The sequence below is a fragment of the Trachemys scripta genome, chromosome 4, assembly GCF_013100865.1.
Source record: "Trachemys scripta elegans isolate TJP31775 chromosome 4, CAS_Tse_1.0, whole genome shotgun sequence".
Lineage (NCBI taxonomy): Eukaryota > Metazoa > Chordata > Testudines > Emydidae > Trachemys > Trachemys scripta.
This window is the reverse complement of record NC_048301.1, coordinates 12337250-12359368: the sequence shown is the minus strand read 5'-3', so window position 1 is coordinate 12359368 and position 22119 is coordinate 12337250. Positions and strand designations below refer to the sequence as shown.

Below are 22119 nucleotides of genomic sequence, written 5' to 3'. Positions count from 1 at the left end.
CGCGACCACAGATCTTAGGTCTGGAGGTTTTCCACATGGGCTCCCCGTCCCAGGTCCGATGCATCAGACACCACCTCCACAGTCAGGGACTGGTCCCTGAATGGGACTCCTTGGAGCATGTTCCCCGGGGAGGACCACCAGCGTAGGGAGGCTAACACAGGTTCTACTTTGTCCATCCCGTCTCTGGACTGGGAGAATACAGAGGCCAACCAGAGCTGAAGGGGCCGCATCCTGAGCCTGGTGTGATGAACCACATACATGCATGCCGAGATATGATCCAGGAGTTGGAGGCACGCTCTGGTGGTCGTCACAGAGAACCTTGTGACCACGCCGATGAGCTCCCTTAGGGTTTAGAATCTGTCCAGTGGGAGGGAGGCTCTGGCCAATGTTGCATCCAGAATTGCCCCAATCAACTCTCTGCGTTGCACCGGTACCAATGTGGACGTGGTGTTGTTTACCAGCAGCCCCAGTGCGGTGCATGTGGACAGGAGGAGTGTTATGTGATCCTGTACGTGTGACCTGGATCTGCCCTTGACCAGCGAGTCGTCGAGGTAGGGAAGATCTGGACCCTCCCGACACCCGAGGTTGACCGCTACCACAGACGTACACTTTGTGAAGACTCTGGGAGCTGTTGATAGACCAAACGAGAGGACAGTGAACTGGTAGTGCTCCTGCCCTACCACGAAGCGGAGGAAATGCCTGTGGCCCTCAAATATATGAATGTAGAAGTATGCATCCTGTAGATCGAGGGCGGCGTACCAGTCTCCGGGATCCAGGGAGGGAATGATGGAGGCCAGAGAGACCATGCGAAACTTGAGCTTTACCATGTACTGGTTCAGGCCTTGCAGATCCAGGATGGGCCTGAGCCCCCCCTTTGGCCTTCGGGATAAGGAAATAGCGGGAGTAGTACCCCTTGTATCTGAACTCCGCCAGCACCACCTCCACCGCTCCTAAGCAAAGAAGCCGTCTCACCTCCTGCTCAAGTAAGCTCTCATGAGAGGGGACCCTGAAGAGAGATGGGGAGCGAGGATGGGTGGGGTAGAAAGAAACTGGAGGGTATAGCCCCGGGAGACGGTTCTGAGGACCCATCAGTCTGAGGTCAGCCATGACCACTCCGGGAGGAAAATACATAGGTGGTTGGAGAAGGGAAGATCGGGTGGATCCTTGATACAAACTGGTAAGTCGCCCCCAGGCGTCCCATCAAAACTGGCGCTTACCTGCCTGCTTCCCCTTAGATGGCCCAGGCCGGGATTGCCTTTGTGGGCACTTTTTATAGTCCCTTGATTTTTTATAAGGGGGCTCGTATCTGGAATGGGTGGGCTGACAGAGTCTGTTGTGGTTTGAACTTGGTCCTGGCCGGGGCTGGGACATAGAGGCCGAGGGTCTTTAATGTCGTGCAGGAGTCCTTCAGACCGTGTAACTTCTCGTAGGTTTGTTCTGCAAACAGGGCCTTGCCATCGAACGGAAGGTCCTGCAAGGAGTTCTGTGCCTCGCTGAACAATCCAGACAGCAGGAGCCCCGGCACTCTCTTCATGGACACCGCGGAGGACATATACCGTGCAGCCGTATCCGCAGCGTCCGCTGTACCCTCCTCCACCAGAGACTTAAACTCCTTTTTATCACGCTCCTGGAGGGAGTCCGCAAATTTGGGCGCTGAGCCCCACAAATTGAAGTTGTATCTGCCCAGCAGGGCTTGGTGGCTTGCCATCCTCAGTTGGAAGCTCGAGGACGAATAAATCTTTCTACCAATTAGATCTAGTCTCCTTGAGTCCTTACTTTTAGGAGTAGGAGCGGGTTGACCTTGACGCTCCCTATGGTTGACCGCCTACACTACACTAGAAAGTTGGGGCGGGGTGGGTATACAGATATTTGTGCCCCTTGGCGGGCACAAAATACTTCCATTCTGCCCTCTTAGAGATGGGGGGCAAGGAGGCCAGGGTTGCCACAGGGCGTTTGAGATCTTTGCCACCCTGCCCAATGCCAAAGCTGAGAGGACATTGAAGAGGGAGTCCGAGGGTTCCTCCACCTCCTCAGCTTGTAGGTTAAGGCTTGATGCCACTCTTTTCAACAGTTCCTGGTGGGCTTTCGTGTCCTCCTGTGGGATTGGAAGAGGAGGGGCCATGATTGCCTCATCGGGGGAGGGTGAGGATGGTGGTGCAGTGCTCTGCGTCCCCACTGGTGCCACAGGTCCTACCACTTGTTCCCCTTCTGAGTGTGGGACTGAGGACGAGCGATCCGCTGACCCTTTCCTGGAAGGCTGAGAGAGGGAGGCCGGTGGTCTTTCCAAGGCGCTGGTCACCGAGCGAGCCACCACCCGGGGCTGCATCGGGGCCCAATGGTACCATTGCACTGCACATGCTGTGGCACTGTTGGAGTGGACTGCCCCGCCTGACTCGCCTGGTCCACCAAGTGTCAACTTTGAAGGGAGGCCGGGCTGGCATACGATCAACCGCTATCCAGGGACAGGGATGAGTGACGACATCAGGAGCGGTGCCGAACATGAGACTGTGACCCCAGTGTGGAGGAACGAGAGTACCATCTATAGCGGCTGCTCTGCGACCGGCTCCAATGGATGGATCCGTGATGGCGGGGTACTGGCGATCGATGTATGGGGTTGTGGGAGCGGCGCTGTGGCGGGGACCTTGAATGGAATGAAGAGTGGGAGCAGCATCAACGTCCATACCGCGAGGGGCTACGATAGCTTCTCAGAGATAATGATTTCCGGTGCCGTCTGTCTCAGTCTTGGCAGGGCATGCTCTCATCATGAGGTCTACATTCCCCCGAGGTGGAGCGGTGCCTGGAAACCCTGCTGCTCAGCACCCAGCCAGACAACCTGGTGGGGGTTGACGGGGACTGGCACGCGTTGCGCACGGAGCGGTAGCTGTGCGGAGAATGGTATTGTGAACCTTCCCTCGACCATGAGTGGTACCATCCAGGCAGTAACTACAGGGGTCTGAGCGATGGCTTGCCTCTGGATCGGGGATCTGTTGACAGCAGAATGGCCGGTACTGGTAGAGACATAAGGTCTCGAGCCGCCTGCAGGGCCTCCCATGTGGCGGGCACCCAAATGTGGCCACTGGTGTCCGGGGAGGTCGGCTCGGAGTGGGCCGGGCTGCTCCACTCGACTTGAGTCTGAGGCGATGGGGACCGAGAACTGCCCAACGCGGGTCTAGTCTCTCCCCCAGCCTTGCTCTAGTGCCTTGGCGGAGAAGACCTCTTCTTCGCCTTTTTAGACTGTCCCGTGGATGGAGAGCGGTGCTGACTGGTGGAGGGCATCAATGAGTCACCGCGCACCAATGCTGCAGTGCTCGGCGCCGACTTGAAATGGTGCAGCGGTGTCGGAGTTAGGGCTGACTCCATCAAAATGGCTCGGAGCCGTATGTCCAGCTCCTTCTTGGTCCAAGGTTTGAAGGATCTGCAAATTTTGCAGCGGTCGCTAAGATGGGTTTCCCCCAGACAGTGGAAAAAGTCCACGTGCGGATCGCTGACGGGCATAGGCCATTTGAAGGTGTCATACAACTTAAAGCCTGGGCACACCTAACTAGTTCTAACTAAAACTTTTTTTTTTTTAAATAACTACAGGTACTACTAACTACGAACTAACAAATTCCAAAGAAGGAAAGCTACAGTAGAGCTGGAGCAGAGCAGTTCTGAAGCACCTTCACTGGCAGCAAGAAGGAACTGAGGATGGGGGGAGCGCGCAGCGCCCCTTATACCGCACCATCGCGGCGCCACTCCAGGGGTTACTAGGGGTGTTCCCCTACGAGTACTGCTAAGGGAAAAACTTCCGGTACTGGTGCACGTGGCGAGCATGCACACCTATTGTGGAATGCACATGAGCAATCACTCGAAGAAGAACAGACCGCTATGATATACTTGTATATTATACTGTATTTACATGGATCAACAATTTTTTCCCTTGAATAATCATTAGTCCTCCACTAATGGTTGTGGGGAAAAAGATTATTGGTTCTAAAATATTTGTCTCAGATCCCCAGAGTTTTAGGTTACAATATCTTGGAACTTAAAAACAAAAAACAAAACAAAAGAACTCCTCCGTCCTCCCCCTACACAATAATTTTGTTAGTCATCTTGCTCTTCCAACTCAATTCTTCAATCCCAACCTGAATTTTTGCAGCCCATAAAACCAGAATTAGAGATGAATGCCTGGATTATGCCATCTGAAAACTCAGATTCCAGATATTTACAAATTATATAAAATACTAGTTTCACAGTCTAGATATTCTTGAAGTAATAAACTGCTAAACCTATGCTGGAAATTAAATGGGGGGAAGTAAGATGATAATTTAAATACCATTTTTAAAAGGATTTTTATAGTATGAAAGTGAAGCACAGAAATAAATAAATACCAATAAACCTGGCTTTACAATGGTAATGAGCATGCATGCCAAGTGCCTTTTTGGAACTGAACATAGCAAGTTCTGGATATTGTACTAATATAATTTTGAACTCTGATTGAAATATTTAACACACTTTAAAAAATTCTTACTGAGTTGGAAACTCCATTTATACACTCTTGGGGAAGCACTGTGGTGATGTTTCTCTCTCTGTTTATCCTTTTCTCCATCTTTGATGTGAGGGGAAATTACTCTTGCAGGGGATCGCGCAAGCTTCTGTGGTTTGGACACATTTATGTGTTTTACTGGAGTACATTTACTTGAACTGTCCATGACAGGAAGATCTTCACTATCACTGCTTTGTCCTGTAATAACACAAATTAATTTTGATTAGAAGACAGACCTATAATTTTGGTATTCTTCTAACCCTACAATCTAGGTTACATAAACTGTGGTTATGGTCAGAAAAGTGAAAGGGAATATTGTGTTTCTTTACTCAAAAGACCCTGCTCCCTTTGTGGATTCCAAATTGTTTCAGATTACTGACAAACCCGTTTAAAATTTTCTAATTTTGTTAGGTACTTTATGAGCTGACTCTTCAGGTGCACCAGTGCTCCCTCTAACCCCAGTGGTGGGAGCAGTTAGGGACTGAGTCAGCCCCTGCCAAAGTAGATTTTTTACCTACAAAAATAATACAGACATTTATTCCAAAATAAGTGTGTTTGCTGTCAAAAAAGCAGGTGTGACTTAAAAACACATTTAGTTATTTCAGTGTAGACAAGGCCCTAGAGTCACTTTTCAGAGTGCAAATGCACGAATTACCTATAGATGTGAACAATGTATGATCATTTCAGTAGAGTATGCATCTCTGATACAGAAGTACCTCAGAGTTACAAACACCAGAGTTACGAACTGATCAGTCAACCACACACGTCATTTGGAACTGGAAGTACACAATCGAGCAGCAAAGACAAAAAAAGCCAATAGAGTACAATACTGTGTTAAATGTAAACTACTAAAACAATAAAAGGAATGTTTAAAAATAAGATTTGACAAGGTAAGGAAACTGTTTCCGTGCTTGTTTCATTTAAATTAAGACTGTTAAAAGCAGCATTTTTCTTCTTCATAGTAAAATTTCAAAGCTTATTAAATCAATGTTCAGTTGTAAACTTCTGAAAGAATAATCATAACATTTTTTCAGTTACGAACATTTCAGAGTTATGAACAACCTCCATTCCTGAGATGTTCTTAACTGAGGTTCTACTGTACCATATTCACATAGACATGCAGTGTGATCTTGTACTTCAGGGTATAGTTAGATTTATTTTGTAAAAAACAAAAACAATTTAAAACTTCTTACAATAGTGCCAAAATAAAGGTTCACATTTCAGGAAATTTTAAGTTACAGTTCCCACCAAAATCTTCACTCTGCACATATTAGGCATAATTTAACAGCCTATGAACATATTTGTTGCAGTTACTGTGGGAACCCAAAATATTTATTTGACATAAATCATAACAATGCCATTGTTGGCATTGACTCTATTGACCTATTTGATTCAAATCCTTTAGCTATCTAAGGTCATCATTACTTATAAGGGGGTATAGAAGACTAAATTCAGACTTTCTGCAGCTGATTTAAAAAGGTTACATATCTGATCACGTCAACCACACATAAAAGTCCTGTCTCTAAAAGGTGTCGTACTTACCTCATTTCACTCTATGTATTTTTTCTTGTAAGTTATAATTAATGTATCTTTCTCACCTTAGAAGCACTTGGACATGACTTTTCAAGGAAGTGCTTCTATTCAGCAAGCATAGGGACAAAAATGACAATTGAGCTGAATACATATAACCAGGATAACTGTAAAATATTTGGTATCTTCTCACATACAGCTGCCTTGTAAAGATATTTGCTAATGAAAATGATGAAGACACCAGTCATGAGACTGCCAGATATTGTGGTTACTGAATAGTTGGTATAGTCTACTAGATATATATAGTCAGTGGTCCAGTCAACACTAATTAAAGGCCCTGGCAAGGAAACCCTTACACATGTACAATGGGGATAAATATCAAAAGGATGGATTACTACACACTTGTTATGATACAGCACGAACATTCACTTCCAAATGTACCTGTTCCATTCTTTTCATTTTTGGCTACAGCACTTGATCGCTTTGGAGTACGCTTTTGTTTCTTTGCCAGTGTCCCACTATTGCCATCGCTTGGCCTTTTTTGACCTGAAGAAAAAGAAAAAATGTGCCTCAAATATTTCTGCCTTCAATATACCCCTTTTAAAACAAATAGATTGAACTGAAAACTAGTATTAGAGGAAGCCAAATGCCACTTTTGAGTCAACAGTCCTTAGCAAAGCGATACAGGATTTACAATGGTTTCAGGAATTGTCAAAATAGAGATTGGCTTTTCAAATGGGAAACACATACCCTTCTCTCCAGTTTCTCTGTCTTGTACTGCTATACTACAATTGCTTGAAGTGGTACTGGCTTCAAATCCATTAGCAGACTCGCTTTCACAGAGACCCTCTTGAGATTCTTCTGCCACACTGTCCACTTCAATCGTTACATCGCTTTCACTTTTTATACTGCGAGATTCATCCTGACTAAGAGCAAGGGGCGAGGCCACAGAGAAGTTAGGCTGGGCTACAGGGATTAAGGCAGATGGATTTGAGGTCAAAGTGTTGGGGTCTGGCTTTTCTGTTACTGCATCCTCACTACTGCTCTTTTCCTTTTCATCAAAGTCATCCAAGTCCACTTCATGGCAAAGTAGAGTTTCAGGTCCAATCTGAGGCATAGTGTCATCCTCATCTTTTAATGGAATATGCTCATTTTCCTCAGACGTACATTCAAAGTTTTCATTCGTCAGCTCTTGTACATGTTGATCTGACTCTGCTACTAAAGACGGCATTTCCTCATTTTCAGTTCTGAGTGACTCTTCATCATGGAAGTCTTTACATTCCTCCATTCCAATACATTCATTGGTCCTCTCCTCAGACACAATATTTGGCACTTCCATCTCACACTCTCGTCGTACCTTTTTCTCAGGCGATGTCTGTTCCAACGTTTTCCTTTTCAAAAGCTTCTTATCTTTTGTACAAGGGTCTGTTTCATTTTCAGTAGTGGTGGAAAACTCTTTACTGTCTAAGGAACAAATTTCTGACCTTTCAGATTCTATGAGGGTTTCATTTGTTTCCTCTTCCTGGCTTTCTGGCAAAACCTTTATATTCTCTAAAGAGGGATCTCTTGTCTTGCTCCTTCTTCCCTTCCCCTTAGGTGATTTTTCAGTCTCTTTTTTAATTTCTTCCACTTGTTCAGCTTTGTTTCCAAAAATCTGAACTATTTGTTCACTTTCTTCAACTTCCAGTTTCAAAGTTTCTAGAGGCTGCACTTGAGTCCTGTCATTTTCTTTCATCAATACATGTGGGATCTTTGGGTTTTCTTCATCAGGTTTCTCATCAATTAGTTTTTCATTTTTTTCCATATCTGAAATTTCTGCCGAAAATTCTTCATTCATACTCTTTTCAGAAGTCTCATCAGCTTCACTGTCAGATGAACCAGAATCTGCAAGAAAATAAGATTAAAAAACAACACATCAGGTCATTGTTAAAGCACAACTTTTTATATTAGCTATGCAGATACTATTCAATAACCCACACAGATACAGTGTCCAAAATCACTTTATGGAAAAAAAAAAAAAAAAAAAAAAAAAATATCAAGAGTTTTGGTTTTGCATAAAAAATTTTTAAAAAATCCAAATGTGTTGCATTATTCAACCTATTTTTGCTACAGTTTTTCTGAGTGTTACTTTAGATCTCTATGGAAGTATGGTAACACTAGTGTAAACTCTCTTTTTTTGTGTTCACTTTTTTTTTTTTTTTTTTTTGGTGGTGGTGGTGGTGGTGGTGGTGGTGGTGAAGGTTAGAAATCAAAAAGCCACACATAAATCACAGTTCAGGAGGACAGGATAGTTTTACAAGTCTCCTTATAGCTTGAATCTTCCCAGTCACCTCACCTCAAAAAGGAATGGATGGCTCAGAAGACTGGTAACGGGGTTACAGCCATTTCATTGCCAAATCGGTGGTTTCAATCAGAAGCCATATAGATAGCAAGTAATACTATGGTGCCTGATAGTTGTGCAGATCCTATATGAAATGAGTTGGTGGCTTCAATTTGGTTCCTATTAGACAAGGGTTCTTATCATCAAACAACACTGCCACCATTTGTACTCAACTAGCCTCCCTGCTGGATGCATGAGCTGTGAGATTGGAAGATTGAGTGACCATAGGAATGGCCACAATTTTATCTCTGGATTTGGACTGAAGCAGACTGATGCGAGAACATGGGGTAGCTGCCCCTTCCCTAACTGCTTGGGGAGGAAAGAGAGATTTTTTTTCCCTCCACTGGTGTCAATTTAGTTCTTTCAACAGCATTAAAATTCGCAGGGAAAAAAAGGGGGGTTTTCATCGCTTTTTCCAAAAGGAATGAAAATCAAAACACAGGACAGAGATCACTCACCGTTTGATCCTCTATCAGAATCAAACATTCCTGAGCTACGTCTCGTCTGCCTGCGAGGTGTTCCTAAAAATCAAAATCAAAACTAATTAATTGATACAGAATAAAATCTGTTAGATAGCTAGTAAAACTGACTGACTGAATGCACAGGGCTTCAAAACTGTTGACTTACAATACAGCAATATGTTTATTAAGCGTTTCATACGAAGGCGTGGGGTTACATTATTTGTATTTACATACATTTCTCCTATGTATGAGCACCTAAGTGTCTCACATGACTGCATCAGGTGTACCTTCTGTTCCATTTGGTAATGACAAGCAATCTGACATATTGCTCCGTGTACTTCTGGCTCCTGCTTTACCTTCACTATTAGGTGTTTTGGATAAACTGCAAGACATGTTTGACAGAAGAGTAGATTTCAGAGGGGGTCGGCCACGTTTTGATTTCTGTTTCTCCTCATCCTTCTTTTCATCCTTTTCCTGGTCTTCTTTACTCTGAAGACACAAAATTGGGCATTCTATGAATGTACATCACTGCTTATAGTCAAAACGTCACCCGTTTTGGGCTACACGTTAAGGGGAGGGGCTAGGGAGTGAACAGCTAAATAAATGCTTATTCTTAGGAGCAGAGAGATCCATTAAGCTCTTACAAACTATTACAAGAAGTTTACTGATCTACAAATATTACTTTTGCTTTTTTCTTTTGTTTTCTCTTTGGTCCTCCTTTGTCCAAAGGCCAGATAATCCGATCAGCTTTCACCCATTCATCGTATCTAAAGGCAAAACACAGCACACTGTTACTACTCCCGTTAAAAACTGTTTTATTGTAATTTGATGGTTCAAAGCGGAATTGCAAAGACCTTAATAACAATTCAAAATAGATCCCCAACCCCCTTTTAGCAACATATCAAGTATCTGATGTTTTAAAACGTATTTAGTGCTATGTTTTATTGCAATTACCTTCCTAAGATCCTGAGGAAATCTGAAGGTGCAGACCTTCCTGGTCTCCTGCCAGCAAAGCACTGGAAGTCAGGTGACCTGGGGTCAATTACAGACTCTTCCATCAACTTCATGTGACCTTAGAAAATTCAGTTTTAATCTCTCCACGCCTCAGTTTCCCCATCTATAACACTGTTATAAAATAATCATACTTACCTGTGTTTTTAAAAAGTTTTCAAATCGTCTGGCAAAAGACACTAAGCATTAGGGGAGACTGTCAAAGGCATAAATGGAGTTAGGTGCTTATCTGCCATTTGTGCCTTTGAAACTCTCCTGTGTTATTATGATTATTAATTATTAATAATATTAATATAGAAGAGGGGATGTGAATAGAAGTTTGGAAAAAAGGCTTCTTTCAAACCTACGTGATGTCTGTTTAGATTTCTCAGGAATTCAATGAGGTGGCAAGTCTCAAATTTTAATGTACAAGGAAAACACATTTTAAAATATATTTGAGTTTTATGCCATTAGCACAGTCACATTGTTTATAAAAATAAAGAAATGCCATTACCCAACAGGTATTAAATATAAGGAATGCACTCTTTTGGAATACAATGTAAGTGTTCAGTGGATTTTTTTCTGCACCTCCTTACAGTTCAGCTTTCCCCACTCGCTCCCACCATGAATTTCTTAAAACATAGATCTTCTTTAATTATAGTCAGTGTTCAACTGTCAGCATACTTTTTGTTGCTGAAATTTCAGAGTTTAATAAATCAATAACTGTATAAGCTCCCCTACTACTAAACACAATACTGTTTCTAATACTCAGGGTGATATCTAGAAGCACACCACCACTTTCTTAAAAGGCAAGACTAATTTAAAAGTCACTTTCATAGCTCACTATATTCGCCAAAGGTCTGATCCTGGTGACAATTATTACCAGATATCGGATTTATTCCCACAAGAACTCCAATTTAATGTAACAGTACTACTCACAGTTTTATGCAGAGATGGACCAAAATCCAGCAAACACTTACACACATGCGTAATTCCATTGGCTTCAATAGGATTACTCATATGTGAGTGAGGGTACTCACATGAAAAAGTTTTAGCAGGATCTGACCCTATTGTGCAATACTAATTCACTGCAGGGACAAGAGACCCATTACTCTTCCCCCTTTGATGACATTCTCTTAAAAAAAAAAAAAAAAATCTCTGAATACAACAATTATTTTAGTAAACTAAAATGAAGTTAACCAGTAATTTCTCCTTCTTACCTTACATTCCAGCCATAGTAATGTACTAAATATAAAACCTCTCCATCATCAATTTCTGTGCTTTTAATACTGGCTTCATAAATTTTCTGAGTTTTTCCACGTCCATATTTTACTTTCACTTTGGTTCCTGTTAGACAGGGCTCCGAGTCCTCCTCATCTTCCTCCCCTTCTGATTCTCCTTTGTTTTCAATTTCCTCCCTGTAGCAAGGTATATTTATAATGCCCATTGATTATTTAATTACAATCAGACCTAACATTTCCAAAGCATAGTTAAGTATTCCCTTTCTAATCAGAGGAAGGAGAAGATAAAAGTTTGCAGTAGGGAGTTCCTTGCTTCATGAAGTGCAATGCATAAAAAAGAGGGCTGGTCATAACTTATTCAAGTCAGACACCTCCACTCTGTTTTGCATAAATCAGAAGTGTTAAAAATGATGCATCGGATTTATTCACAATTCACAAATTTTAACATGATTTATTATGTGCATAACTATCTCAAAGCTTTAACGTTTATCCTCTGAAACATATGGAGATCACAGAAAGGTGGAGAAAATATATTACATTAACTCACTGTTTTGAAGCTCAAGTGAAACAGAAGGTGCTGAGCAAGGATACACTAACTTTAATTCTTAATATTTGCTTCTGATGTGTTATTTTAAATTTTTCCACCTTTCACAATTTTCTTTCAAGTTATACGAGACATTTGCACTGTCAATGTAATGGGCTTTTTGTGGCTATCTAAGCAGTTCCACTGAAGCAAATAGTGGCAAACACAAGGTTACAATAAATGCCTTTATCCAGGATATAATTTTAAAAAAGAGGCTAAGAATTTTTATCTACCATTTAACTTAAGGAAAGATCCATAACAAGGACTAGGTGCCTGAAAATGTCTTTTCAAAAACCAATGTCTCATCTGATCTACATACTTTCGTGCCTTTTAAATAAATAATTTGGAATAGAAGCAAAACCTAAAACTATAAGGAACCACAAGCAGACAAAATAGACAGAAAAAGCGCAGCTTGCTTTTTACAAAAGATAAATGTTAGTTCATCTCTGACTATAACCTATTTTGCAGCAATAACAGTTTACACTAAAAGGAAAGATGATAACCAAGGCATCAAGTACTTACAAGAAAGATGACTAAAAGACTGTAGATATATGTAATACACCTATGCAACCTACTGTACACCCACACTGTATCTATGTTTGAATGGAATTTTTGCTTGCTGTGTTATTCTACAAGATCTTTCTTTTGACTGAAGGCACAGCCTTCTTTGAAGTCACAGTTTTTTTCCATGAGTGCATCAAAATGAGAACATCAGAATGGTCTGACCCAGTATGGCCAAAGGTCCATCTAGCCCAGTATCCTGTCTTCCAACAGTGGCAAATGCCAGGTGCTTCAGAGGGAATGAAGAGAACAATGATCCATCCCGTCACTCATTCCCAGTTTCTGGCAAACAGAGACTATTGACACCATCCCTGCCAATCCTGGTTAATAGCCATTGACCTATCCTCCAGGAACTTATCTAGTTCTTTTTTGAACCCTGTTATATAGTCTACGCCTTCACAACATCCTCTGGCAAAGAGTTCCACAGGCTGATTGTGCATTGTGTGAAGAAATACTTCCTTATTTATTTTCTCCACTCTAGTCATGATTTTATAGATCTCTATCATATCCACCCACAGTCATCTCTTTTCCAAGCTGAAAAGTCCCAGCCTTATTAATCTCTCCTCATATGGAAATGATACGGAGATGATGCAGCCAACACATTCTCCTTGCTTGAAACAAAAAGTCATCAGGCTTGATTCACTCTCAGCTTGTGCCCCAAGTGCACTCCTCCCCTTTCCATGGGCTAGAAAAGAGGAAGAACGATGTCACAAGGAGCAAACCCAATCCCTGAATGGAGCAAGGGGGTAGTCAGGACTAGCAGGGTGGGAAGAGAGAGGCCTAGCCTGTTTTCACAACCCCTGGACAGCAGTGATTTAAACCAATTCTGCCTCTCAGTTTGTACTATGGCTGCTATTTTCTACCACTTGGCTCATTACTCCAACATCTCCTCATTCTCCCACATTGTTCTGTTGCCCGCCCCTCTCTCCTTGTCCTCCATGTTGCCCTCTCTCCTTCTCTGCCTCTTCAATCCATCTCCCCTTTTCATTTTTAGTCCCCCTTCCCCTTCATTTCTCCTTTTCTCTTATTAATTCATCCCCTCCTGCCCTCTAAATACATTTAAATAAAAATGGAAACAAGCGCAAGTTGGACATTTGCCCATCATCATTAGCCACTTTGCTTGTATGTTACATCCACTTTCTACCCCAAATCATACAATATAAATAGACAAGACAGAGTGTGGGAAACCATCTATCACTACATGGTTGTACAACACCAAGCACAACACCTAGCTAGTGCTTGCGTGTACTACTGTGCACAAATACCAATATAATCCAAGCCTGCAGTGACAGAAGTCCATCCAGAGAAGTGATATAGCAGTGAATATTGTGTGCAACTGAGGGGGGTGGTGACACTCTTGGCTAAAGCAGCCCAGAAGTAGGGCTGGGATGAGAACAGAGCTAGAACATCCAAGGATGCACTGATTCAATACACCTCCAGGGAAGCATTCTCAGGATAAACTCCTGTATGGCCCCCAAAACTAGAATTCTGCCCTTCCTGACCGAACCCTTGGAGGAAGAGGACAGTGGAAATACTACCTGCCATCTCCAGGGAAAAATCCTCCCTCAGGTACAGCAGACCTCTGCTGTCTTGGAGATGCACAAGGAGGGGGAAATTGTGATGGGTGTGTGTGTGTGTGTGAAAATCATGGACTTGATTCACGTCTGATCTCCAGAAATGGAATCCTAAATCTCCCTTGTACTCAGCAATACAGAGTGCCGCTGTACCACCACACAGGCATTCTTTTAAAGAGCAGATGTAAGTTAATATGTACCTCTCTTGCCTTCTCTCTTCCTCTTCATCAGATTCTTTATCAGATTCCTCTTGTTTTTTCATTTTCTTCTCTTTTTGCTTTGGTGTGTTCTTTCTCCCGAGTGATGTCTCATTTTCTTTCTTCTCTGCATTCTCAAGTGTTTCCTCTACATCTTTATTTTCTTTGTTGCTATCTTTTAATTTGTCCTGCATTTTATCCTCTTCAGTTTCTTTTTTAGTAGTTATTGCATCGCGAGCAAGTCTCCTCCGTCCCTAAGATAGAAACGCAATCTGTTAAACAAGCATTGTCATGTTCAGGGCAGAGGAGGTTATGCGGTGCATCCTGTGCACTGAAGTATATTTATTTTTCCTGTACAGAAGACAGATTGGAGGCCAATGTGAAGTTTTGCATTTGAGTTATCACATATTTATAAATTTAAAAAACATTGTGTGCATTCTGTTTACAATTATGGCATTCCAATATCAGAGTTCTAGCTTTTCATTAGTTTCCAGGTGAATTTTAAAGGAATTTGTTTAGATCTACAAGGCCTGTAGTCCCTGAACACATGAAATATCACCTTCCCTAGCTGACTATGGCAGTTGTGGTAAGTGGAACAACTTGAGTTGATAGTCCCATGGTTTAAAAGGGACAGAGATGCTCACAAGGCATTTTCCACAAGGGATCCTCAATTCTGGAAATTGCTCTCCTTGGTCTGACAGGACCCAGATTTGTATGCAGTGTTGTTATAGACGTGATGGTCCCAGGATATTAGAGGGACAAAGTGGGTGATGTAATATCTGTTATTGGACCAACTTCTATTGGTGAGAGACACCAGCTTTTGAGCTTACACAGAGCTCTACTTCAGGTCTGGGCCTGATGAAAAGCTGTGTGTAAATTTGAACGCTTGTCTCTCTCATCAACGTAAGTTGGTCCAATAACAGATATTACCTCACCGACCTTGTCTCTCTAGATTTGTTTGCCTTCAGAGCATGCTGCAAGACCACTGGAATTTCCAAAGGGGTAAAGAACAGCAGTGGGGATAGCTGGTGAGTTTGGGGGAAGGGGGGTCTTAACTGTTATGGGCTTATTGTTTTATTAGTAAGCGGCCTAGGTGCTCTTTTTGGTAGCGTCACATTTTTGTACTCAGAACATATATCCTTCTGTTAGAATGTATTTATTATTCAAACAACAATCAAACCCAGTAGGTGCCCTAATAATTAAATGTATAGCAACATAATGGCAACCACCTGGAAGTATTACATAGTCACATACAATAACATTATCTACATATTATTTAATGCTGCTGGTTGGCTGAATTAACAGGTTAACTTTGCCATCCAATAAGTCAAAGCAGCATAAAAAAACCCTTCCACTCCATCTTCTCTCCTGACCCACAACCTTCCTCCAACACCCTGTCAAATAAAAACAGCTTTTGCAGCATGCTGGAAGGTGATCAAGTTAGAGATAATCATAGGTGATTGGTCGGTATTATCTTTTCATATTTTCAGTGCTTGTCTAAAGCTAAATATTGTATATTTATACTATTGTAGAAACCACATCTTTTAAACTATTGATTCAGTACATTTACCGCATTTTAAGTAGCATTTCCAGTAAGCATATGCTCACAGTATTTTTATTTTCATTTAATAAGACCCTTTCTATCAACCATTTAATACCCTGACAGAATCTAGTCACCAAAAAACTTCAATAGGAAACAAACTTCTGATGTTACACCTCTACCCCAATATAACGCAACCCGATATGACACGAATTCGGATACAACACGGTAAAGCAGTGCTCCAAGGGGGCGGGGCTGCACACTTCGGTGGATCAAAGCAAGTTCGATATAACGTGGTTTCACCTATAACGCGGTAAGATTTTTTGTCTCCCGAGGACAGCGCTATATCGAGGTAGAGGTGTATAGCTAGCTTACATCACAAGGATATGAGATACTAAATGTGCATTATTAAATATTTTAACTGGAAACATTCTTTGTTCTTTGGTAACTGTCAGAAGTAACATTTCTTTCCCTTTCAGTGTACTAGTTTTAATCAATGAACACATAGTAACTTCCTTAATAGAACTAGCCAGAGTTCTAGCCAGTTAATCTAGATAACTCAGACAGTTAATTTCTTGTTCCAACGAAGGAAAAATTCTTTTAAATATTTTCTTATATTCTACTTTTGATTGAACACTAAATTAGATGGGTCACTGATGTATTTATGTACCTGCTGACATGGCCCTCATCACCACAGCATTCAAGCAATACTCAAAATAAAAAAATAAAAATAAAGACATCAAACAAAAAACTCACTATCCCTCCATTCCCTTCTCTGCATATGTGAATGAGTTGAAAGGCTGAAGATTTTTATTTATTTTTTAAAAGAGAGATAACATGAGAACACTAGGTCAAAGAGATGGGGTTTACATTTGGTACTTAAAGCTGTGAGGGGTCTGCTCATTCTTATCTCTTGCAAGAGGAAATGACACAATCTAGGTCCAGCTCCTGTGAAAATTCTCTCATGTTCACAAGTCTACCCCATTTGGTGATAGTTTTATGGTTCTGGTGGAACACAGCTGTTGATGAAAGTCATGGTTGTGCAGGGAAACAAAATCTAAGTCAGAAGGAACCATCACAATCATCTAGTCTGACCTCCTGCACATTGCAGGGCACAGAACCTCACTCACCCATTCCTGTAACAGACCCCTAACCTTTGGCTGAGTTACTGAAGTCCTCAAATCATGAGGTAAAGACTTCAAGTTACAGAGAATCCACTGTTTACACTAGTTTAAACTTGCAAGTGACCTATGCCCCACAGTACCGAGGAAGGTGAAAACCCCCCAGAGTCTCAGATAATCTGACCCAGGGGAAAATTCCTTCCCGATCCCAAATATAGCGATCAGTTAGGCCCGGAGCATGAGGGCAAGACCCACCAGCCAGACAACTGGGAAAGAATTGTCTGTAGTAACTCAGAGCCCTCCCCAGCTAGTGTCCACTACCAGCCATTAGAGGAGATATTTGCTGCTAGCAATTGCAGATCAGCTACATGCCATTGTAGGCAGTCTCATCATACCATCCCCTCCATAAGCTTATCAAGCTCAGTCTTGAAGCCAGTTAGTTTTTTTGTCCCAACTACTCCACTTAAAAGGCTGCTCCAGAACTTTACTCCTCTAATGGTTAGAAAACTTCATCTAATTCTAAGCCTAAACTTGTTGATGGCCAGTTTATATCCATTTGTTCTTGTGTCCACATTGGCACTTAACTGAAATAACTTCTCTCCTTCCCTGGCATTTATCCCTCTGATGTTTTTTTTATAGAGTAATTTTCCCCCCAGCCTTCTTTTGGTTAGGCTAAAGAAGCCAAACTCTTTGAGGCTCCTCTCATAAGGTAGGTTTTCCATTCCTTCAAATATCCTAGTAGCCCTTCTCTGCACCTGTTCCAGTTTGAATTCATCTTTCTTAAACATGGGAGACCAAAACTTCACATAGTATTCCAGATGAGGTTTCACCTGTGCCTTGTATAATGGTACTAACACTTCCCTGTCTCTACTGGAAATACGTCGCCTGATGCATCCTAGGATTGCATTAGCCTTTTCACGGCCATATCACATTGGTGGCTCATCGTTATCCTGTGGCCATATCACATTGGTGGCTCATCGTTATCCAGGTCTTTCTCCTCCTCTGTCATTTCCAACTGATACGTACTCAGCTTGTAGCAAAAGTTCTTGTTGTTAGTCCCCAAGTGCATGATCTTGCACTATTAAATTTTATCCCATCTCTATTACTCCAGTTTTCAAGGTCATCCAGTCATCTTGTATGATATTCTGGTCCTTCTCCATATTGGCAATACCTCCCAACTTTGTATCATCTGAAAATTTTATTAGCACATTCCTACTTTTTGTGCCATGGTCAGTAATAAAAATGTTAAATAAGGTTGGTCCCAAAACTAATCCCTGAGGAACTCCACTAGTAAACACATTCCAGCCTGACAGTTCACCTTTCAGTATGACCCATTGCAGTCTCCCCTTTAACCAGTTCCTTATCCCCATCTTCTCAAATGCATTACTGAAATCTAGGTAGATTAGATCTACTGCATTTCCTTTGTCTAAAGATGATCTCAGGTAGCTTAGTCAATCTCCTGGAGGGTTTTGACCATCAAGAGAGAACTTGAAATGGACTATATTCAATGGGAAGCCAGTGTAAACAGTGGAACATTGTCTTGATATGTGAATGGAAGCCTGTGTTATCCAGTATGTGGCTCTTGTGTTTGTACAAGTATGGCAATTCCCATGTACAGCCAATCCTCTAGAGAAATCTCATATCAGTGAACTATTAAGGACACCCAGTTCTATTTAGCACATAAATTAAAAAAAAAACACCCTCAAATCAGACTACTTACTCTCGGGGATCTTAATTCTATTTCTTCTTTTTCACTTTCGCTGCTGGAATCATTTTCTTCTGCTTCATTTTTTACTTCTGCTGGAAGCATTTCTTGTTCCTCTTTTACACTTTCCTCCATTGGTTCTTCTTGTTTCTGAATGTCTTCTACCACTTTTGGTTCATTATGATGGATGGTCCTGAACTGAATGTTTGCAGAGCGGCAGTATTCTTCAAAACCATAAAGATACCTACATATGAAAACAAAGTTTCATTACATTTTTACCAATGCATATCTGATTTTCATTTCACTGAACTGCAAACAAATTCTTCATTTTCTTGCTCGCAGAAGTGCAAGAGAAGAGCACTAATTCCTGAAAAAAAACAAAAAAAAAAACCAACAACCCCCAAAACCCCAAACCAAACAATAAAAGCCTCAATCCTATGTTAAGAGATTTTGAGGTAGCATGATTAAGCAATCATATTTGAGTGACTAAGTTTAACATTGCACGTGCACAGCTTTAATTCTGTTCCATTTGCTTAAGCATTCAGACCATCAACAGCACATCATGCTATACTGTTTCTCACACAATTGCTTCTACAATCTTAGAATCACCTTGCAATATTTTTTTCCATTCTTATATTGTTAGAGTGTTTTCAATGTCATAATGGTCTGTCACAACTTTACTAATTTTTGCATGCTAAATACTTTTCTCTGTAAAATATGCATCTTAAATTAGTACCCAGCTCAACTCCCATTGAAGACAATCTGAATAGTTTCATTTTCATTTACTTCAATGAGTAGGATGAGACCCTTTGTCACCTGCTATTCAACAAGCACAACTTTCAATAGGTTCAAGTCAGAGAATGAGGTAGTTAACCACTAAGCTAGTTTAGCTGCAAAATTTAGGTGGGCAATATATGCCTGCAAATTTTCACTTTTCTTCTTAATCAGCAATAGTTTGCTATGTACTTTTCAAATGATTACTTTAATGAGCTGTCTGGCATACACAACTGTAAAAGAGAGAATGCACATTAATCTAAGGCTTAGAAAACATATGATATATTGTATTTGAGAAACAAAATGCAACCATGTCATTAAAGACTTTTGTACTGCAAATGCACAATGAGAATTAATGTTGCATCTGTAACCTTAACTTAAGCCACTCCTGATACTGGTGCCAATCACACAACAATCAATTGTTCTGATTGTTTTCTTAAACAACAACAACAACAAAATAAGTTCTTCAGAATTGGGGAAAACATTCCCCCTGCTTCCCACATGCAGAGCTCAATTTCTCCTTTTACTCAAAACACTGAACTATATTTGCTCAACCTTTCAGGAGGAAAAAAAGAAGAAGAAAGTCCACTCTACTTAGAAAGTGAGCCTGAAACATTTCAGCCCAGAAGGTGTAAGTATCAAAAATGAAAATACAACTGAACATCAGGGGTTAGAATGAAAAGGCATATGCAGCCTTAACTCAAGTGGTCACCACCACTCCTCCTACTCTTATACTGTAGCTAACAATGTAAGTGTGTCTGAAAGCCATCATCTACAGATCTATAAAGGTATAACCAAAATTTCTGCACTGAGGTTTGAAAGATTACTTCTGCAACACACTTATTTCTAGCTACATTGTACAGAAAGTTTAAAAGTCTGGAGCAAATAAATGGAAAGCTCTGCCCATAGCATGCAGCTATCACAAATCTCAATGGAAGTAGAATGTGTGTGCATCTGAGGACAGAGTCTGTCCGTGTTGGTAAGCATAAATTGCAAACTGATTGTATAGCAGTTTTCATTGCTATATTCCAAAACAGTAACACCACATGCCAACAATGGAGATTTCCTGCTCTAAAACAAGCTTCCATGTTCTAAGAAACTGCAACTGCAAGACCCTACATGGTGCCCAACACCTACTCCCCTTTGTAGTGAATGGAAGTGGAGGACGCTAAGCACCACTCTCACTGCAGAACTCCGGACCTTGTTTGCAAGAACTTCTTAAAATCTGGCAAAATTAATGTAGCAACATAAGAAGAGAATGTGAAACACTTACTTGTCTACTAATATCAACTGCTGAGCTATCAAAATAAAGTGTTCATGCCACTTTTCAGATTTTCCATATTCATAAAACCATTCATTCAATCATCTAATAAGATATAACTTACTTTCTATAAGCAGTTTTTACATTGTAGGAAGCAGCGGAGTTCAAAATAGGAATGCCAAGGTCCATATAAATTTGCTTCCATACAGCACCGCTGTCAATCTGGAAAAGTAAGTTTTATTTGTTAACCAGGAAAATTAAGAACAAAATTTACTGGGACACTAGAACTGTAACCATAATTTTCAAGAGCACAAATAGATGTTTTGCTTAAGAAAAATTTGACACTTACATTGTCACACCCACCCTGTTGATACACCAGTCTAAAAAGTTTGAAGAGATTAAGATCCTTGTAGCCCAGAACAGGAGGTTTATTGATAGGAGTACCTAATTAACATAAGAATACAAATAAATAAAGTTACCATGCAGATGAGCAAACTTCTCTTCCATCCCATAGCACACACTTGATTGCTGGTACATTTTTCAATGTAGTGTCTGTAATAATATTTTTACCCATAAAAAGACATCCCAAGTCAGTTGCTCCCAACTAATGGTCATGCTCAGCTTTTGCGTCACCATCTGGTTGGTTCTAGGTGAGTTATTATAATGTTTGACATCATAGGCCTGCAAACTACACAGGTTTTCTGACCCTCCTCAAATCTCTCGGGAAAACCCCATCTGATTAGCTGCCCTTACCCAAACAGCAGGCAAAACACAGAAGGGCAGCCAAAACATGGAAGGACAGCCTATCAGAATTGCTAAGGAAAAGCCTGGTAAATGGTAGGGTGTGGGAGTCGATAAAGAGAAGAACATCAAATGTTTGGGTGAAGGGGACATGGAGTAGAAAATTAAATTAAAGGGTCAGAATGTGAAATGGTGGAAAAGGTGGCAAGAGAGACAAATGTGTGTGTGGAGATAAGAGTATGAAACTAAACTAAGAGTTGGGAATCAGGTAGGAAACGAGAATCTATTAATTGTGAAAGAGGAGGCCAGAAATAAACAGGGCTAAGGGCTGAACATTGATGAAGTTGCTGCTCCTCCCTGCCAAGGTAGAAAAGGAGGCCCCCTTTTTTCCATGAAATACTATCTTTAAGCAATATCAGTTTGTCTCGGGACTGGGTCTTTACTTTTACTGCTCTGTTACTTTCCTTGTTTTCTCCACGTTCCACAGCTGCCTACACAGTCTCTCCCTGCTTCCTGGACTAACAGCACTTGAGTCAGGGTGACACCCCACAATGAAGGAAGAGGAGAAAGGACAGTAACAGAAGTAGAAGAATCACATTATAAAGAAGCTAGTATTGCTTACACATAACACGCTTTTCTCCGAAGCCCCTCCTTTCCCTCCCTCTCTTTCCCCCTCGCCCCACTCCCCCCGAGAGTGCTAATTCCACATGGCATGGTCTTCAAAGTGATGCTGGATGAACTCCAGAAAAGCTTGCCATAACAAATACATGACCCACTGACATATTTGTGATAGGCAAGTGGCAAGACTGAACAGGCTAGGTACTACTCCATTAAGCCTCTGTGGATTGGAAAATACCTTATTAAAGAGAAGACCAGCCTACTTAAAATGGTGACCTGCCATATTTTTTTTAATTATACTTAAAGATTGTGAAACC

General features: G+C 41.3%; 1 protein-coding gene across 7 annotated transcripts in view; it reads right to left on the bottom strand.

Annotated features, from left to right (window-relative positions):
* The window catches only part of ARID4A (AT-rich interaction domain 4A), a 67856-nt gene that overhangs the window by 5755 nt on the left and 39982 nt on the right, over window positions 1-22119 (bottom strand). For 3 of the 7 annotated variants that reach the window (XM_034770136.1, XM_034770133.1, XM_034770134.1), the window contains exons 13-23: window positions 20793-20887; window positions 20568-20665; window positions 18424-18652; window positions 14046-14296; window positions 11107-11304; window positions 9579-9663; window positions 9184-9385; window positions 8894-8956; window positions 6806-7939; window positions 6497-6601; window positions 4511-4723 (exon numbers count right to left, since the gene is read on the bottom strand). In XM_034770136.1, coding sequence (XP_034626027.1) covers window positions 4511-4723; window positions 6497-6601; window positions 6806-7939; window positions 8894-8956; window positions 9184-9385; window positions 9579-9663; window positions 11107-11304; window positions 14046-14296; window positions 18424-18652; window positions 20568-20665; window positions 20793-20887 — 2673 coding nt within the window. The remainder of the gene's footprint in view (window positions 1-4510; window positions 4724-6496; window positions 6602-6805; window positions 7940-8893; window positions 8957-9183; window positions 9386-9578; window positions 9664-11106; window positions 11305-14045; window positions 14297-18423; window positions 18653-20567; window positions 20666-20792; window positions 20888-22119) is intronic. The other 4 variants (XM_034770137.1, XM_034770140.1, XM_034770138.1 and 1 more) reach the window with 3 other exon arrangements.